At 33.4% G+C, this 4423-nt stretch overlaps 1 protein-coding gene across 2 annotated transcripts; it reads right to left on the bottom strand.

The window, feature by feature from the left end:
- Positions 1-207: 207 nt before the first annotated feature.
- On the bottom strand, positions 208-2560 carry LOC106777388 (transcription factor MYB39). Of its 2 annotated transcripts, XM_022775602.1 has the most exons (4): positions 2225-2560; positions 1386-2117; positions 753-812; positions 208-382 (listed from the first exon to the last, which is right to left on the bottom strand). In XM_022775602.1, the coding sequence occupies exons 1-3, from the start codon at positions 2488-2490 to the stop codon at positions 776-778; spliced, it is 1035 nt and encodes a 344-aa protein (XP_022631323.1). In that variant the 5' UTR covers positions 2491-2560; the 3' UTR covers positions 208-382; positions 753-775. The 2 variants fall into 2 exon arrangements, with proteins under 2 accessions (XP_022631323.1, XP_014520455.2); XM_014664969.2 differs by lacking the exon at positions 208-382 and having other exon boundaries at positions 592-812.
- Positions 2561-4423: the final 1863 nt, after the last annotated feature.

Here is a 4423-nt window from a genome sequence, read left to right as displayed (position 1 = left end):
AATTAAAGAAGGTGATAATTATAATTTTCTTTAGTGAATTTGAAAAAAAAGGAGTGGTTACATTTGCAGCCTTCGTTTTTTCTTTATAGTTATTTTTGTCTTCTTTTGGACTTAACCAATTAATCTGAGCAAACATTGGTATGGAATCTGGACAAATCTAATAATTCCAACGACAATTTGTCATTTGGATTAACTTCCAATCTTCTACATCTTCATCATTTGATGTGATACTCAAGAGAGCAATATTTCTTTAGTCGGCGAGAAATAGTGGTGACAAGGTTGACTTATATCACACACTTAAAGTCAGATGCATAACTTGATAGATTAACTGGACCACCATCACTGTAGAAAAGGCCTAGAGGATTTTCAGTTTGCCATATTTCTATAGGAGCAAAGAAGAAAAAACCCTAAGTCACAATAAAGTAACCAGATTTGAGAAGAGACATTAAAAGAATTCCTTAGAATTTTGAATTGAAATTACAAAAGGTGTTCTATTTTAGAAAATAGAACCAATCTAGTAAAGTACAGGGTTGTTTCTAAGAACATAATATATATAAAGCTAAATATATATGTATGTATGCAACCCTCCATATACAACTATGCATGTACTTGTATCATTTATATATGTATGTTTTGTATAGCCATGTAAAAGAGAAATGAATCTACAAAGAAAAAGAAAGCATGAATGAATAAAACTTCGTATCTCTACGATATGGAATATATATATATATCCATGAATTGATTGGATCGACCTGAGAGAGAACCAATGATTTTTCTACCACATAATCGGTGATGCAGAAGTGGATGTTAATCTGCAGAATGAAAAGGAAAATAACTTAACTGAGGCCATAAATATATGGAAAATCTTATCACTTTTATAACTAATTGAAAGCTTAAAATGTACCAAAATAATATAATGTTACAATCTGTATTCAAAGTTTTTTTTTTCTTACGTTATTTAATGAAAAGAACTTCATTTGTATGATTTATATAACTTTTTCTGCAGTAAGAGAGATAGGAAAATAAAGAGAATATTTTACTAATGGTGATGTGATAAAAATAAATAGAAAGGTAAATTTAAGATCCGTATTGTATAAGAATAACTTATTGAACAAAAAAATTTTAAGAATAACATCTTAGTTTTGATCAAGTTGATTACACAGTTTATGATAACATTCAGAGAAATTGTACTATGTTAGGGACTATTATTGCTTGTTTGAGTTTAATTAATTTTTTTAGTAAATTGAAAATTTTGACTTCGTTTCATATGAAAATTAATTAAAAAATATATAGAGACATTTATAACATTTTGTCACAAGGTGCATGGAAGCAGGTAAAACCTAGAGCTACCACGAAAAGGAAAGCAATAGAGAATAGGGTCTTACTCTAGAATCTCTTTCCAATAGGAACCGCTTCTTTCATCATCAAACAACTTCTCCCAATCATCAAAGAATGTGTTCGAAGGTGACTCTTCGCTCGTTTGTGCTAAGTTACCACAGCCACTGCCCATTGGGTTTAGCGTTCCCATCCTCGGAGAGGCAGCAACTAATGCAGGGAGAGGGTTTTCTTCTTGATTTTCATGTGAATGATAGGTGTTGGTGCTGCTAATTTTGCTGTAATCAGGATCTTGTGCAATGGCCAATGATTTTGAAACATCCTGTTGCTGGGAGCACTCGCTTTGTGCTTGAGAGTAGACACTAGGGTTAGCAAATCTTTCACTACCACTCAACACCACAGGCTCCTTAAGGGGGTTTATGCCGTTCAGAAATAAAGGGTTGAGGTTGGGGTTGCCAAAGAGGTAAGGGTTACCCATGTTAACAAATGAATTGCTGTTCATAAGTTGCAAAAGATTTTGCAGCAGTTGTATTTTGGCTAGCTGATTGATGTCTTGTTGTAAACCAAGATGGTTATTGCCCCAAGTACTATTCATAACACTGCTCAAGTTTGACATACCAAGCAACTGAGAAAGACTCATGAGGTGATTCAAGTCTGTCCTTGGCTTGTGAGTTTCTGGATCAATACCCATCTTTAGAAGCTTCTTCCTTATGTGAGTGTTCCAATAATTCTTGATCTCATTATCAGTTCGCCCTGGAAGATGAGCTGCAATCTTCGACCATCTAGAAAAAAAAGAAAAAAACAAAAACTAAGAAATTTGTTTCGTCCTTTCTCATATGAATCCTCAAAAAATAAGGTAAATTTACGAAGGAAGCAGACATGTACATACTTGTTTCCGAGAACTGAATGAAGGTTGATGATAGTTCTCTCATCTTCTTCAGTGAATTGGCCTCTCTTTATATCAGGCCTCAGATAGTTTGTCCACCTTAATCTGCAGCTCTTACCACATCTATTAAGCCCTGCACGCTTTGGAAGCGTTCTCCAACTGCCATGGCTGTGTTTGGTGATATAATCAATCAGCTTCTCATCTTCTTCTGGTGTCCATGGTCCTTTCTTTACACCACTAATCTCCTCACGACACGGTGATCTACCCATAATGTAGAGGCACAGCGGTTATATGCTCCAAGACAAAGAATGGTAAACAGTTAAGGTGGTCTGCTTTCGGCGAAAAACTAAGTTAGGGATTAAAACCGTACTGCATAGTTTAATTGCTGGTGATATTTGGTTTTATAGGTGAAGAGGGGACGCGAATTCAAGAAATGATGTCATCATTTTATTACTTTTTCAATTACGTTTAATTAGAAAACAAATGAGAAACATGTATCACGGAAAAATGACTGTGTGAAAGAAGTTACCTAGAGATTACACTTTGGTATATTTCAGCCACGGAGAACTTTAATTATTGGCAGATATGTATAACGAAAACCAGGATTAGGTAAGGCAAGTGTCGTTTAAGCACAAGGTAAAGTTCATTGAATTTCCTAAGCTGCCTACACATATGGTTCGAATGGATTCTTTTTTATTAAGTTATCGTGGTTTGACCTGTTGGTCCAACGTTTGAAGATTTTCGATACTATCGAGATAAGAATAACAAACTAAAAGCCTTTTTTCTTGTTCTGTGTTTTTGAAGCAGCAAAACTCCCATGAACGTATATGGGGTTTTGGTAGATTATGATTATGATAGACCGTTGAATTTGGAAAATTTCAAATAAAAAGTTTCACAGTACACAAAGTACTGGTTTTGTTGCTAGTTAAAGTAGCGTAGGAAAAATCCATTGATTCAATGCTAGTTTTTTTCTTTTTCTATTAGCAAGTATACGTATAAATATGTATTTAAATAGGAGCATTTAGGGTACTTCAACCCTAATACACAATTTATGTACATTGTTTCTGAAACACTTTATCTGATATTCTATTACTGTGTCCTCCACTATATTGATTCATTGCTAGTTAAATGTAGAAAAAAGTATGTTTAAAGAAAGGGCTCAATCTTCTCTTGTATTAATGGAAGAGTGCCTTTTGATTTGTGCTCTGCAATCACATGAACTTTTGTTGTTTAATTAGTTTGTCATCAAATTACTGATTAGTGGGTCATACCTTTTACCGCAAGATTCTGAAGTTTTGTGTATTATAAATCTGAAATATTGATTGCACCGTCAATATTATAGTCTTATACACAAATACATATTCTGCAGTTATAATTTGTTTCTTATAACGTTGTAAGATATCATAGGATTATATTCAGTCATGCTACCTCTGCTGAGACTAATTTCTTTGATTACGCGCTATTATACCAGAATAAGATTTTGAAAACTGTAAAATAATGTTGGAGAAACAAAAAAGTGCAAGAACATGGAAAACTTTAGAGGCTTGAAGTGAAAAAGGCCCTGGTAAGGTTTCATCAGGGTCGACGTAATGTGCAAGATCTTGCCCTAACTAACATGGATGCTTCCTATGTTCCTTCATCCACAATATATTGAGTTGTTCATTTGTTTTCAAGGGTGTGGTCATCAACTTTGTCATTTTCTTCTTAGATTTGCATGCCTCATTGAGGTGTCATGAGCAACGTCTGCTTGATAATAATAATTCTGAAGCAGGAACAATTCTCCACCTGCTCCTCATTCATTGCACTCGTTTCAAGGAAGAATACACTTTCTCATTCAAATTTCTCAGACGACGGAACAGTGTTTTTCCACCACAATTATCACATAATATAAAATATTCACTTCTAAACGAAAAGAAATCCTCCAATGACCTTTTTTAATTACGATGATATTGTACGTGTGGTCCGCTTGTTATTGGTGGTTTCCAACATTATTCTTGGTTTTTGTTGATGAAATATTGAACGTGTTGAAAGTCTCAAATTTACTATAAATAACACCAATTTATAATATATAAGTAGAATGCAAACTTATTTTACAAACTGGTTTTATAAATTATCGGACTAGTCATTAATATCTAATCACATTCAATCAAAATATATATATATATATATATATATATATATATATATATATATATATATATA

The sequence above is a fragment of the Vigna radiata genome, chromosome 11, assembly GCF_000741045.1.
Source record: "Vigna radiata var. radiata cultivar VC1973A chromosome 11, Vradiata_ver6, whole genome shotgun sequence".
In the NCBI taxonomy this organism is placed as follows: domain Eukaryota; kingdom Viridiplantae; phylum Streptophyta; class Magnoliopsida; order Fabales; family Fabaceae; genus Vigna; species Vigna radiata.
The sequence above is the reverse complement of the archived record's forward strand: the minus strand, read 5'-3'. Positions and strand labels throughout refer to the sequence as shown.

Excerpts from the sequence above, each read along its gene's own strand:
- LOC106777388 (XM_022775602.1), bottom strand. The coding sequence starts at position 2,490 with ATGGGTAGATCACCGTGTCGTGAGGAGATTAGTGGTGTAAAGAAAGGA. Across the intron at positions 2,118-2,224 it reads CATTCAGTTCTCGGAAACAA|ATGGTCGAAGATTGCAGCTC; the intron begins GTATGTACATGT and ends TTTTTTTTCTAG. Across the intron at positions 813-1,385 it reads TATTGGAAAGAGATTCTAGA|ATTAACATCCACTTCTGCAT; the intron begins GTAAGACCCTAT and ends TTCATTCTGCAG.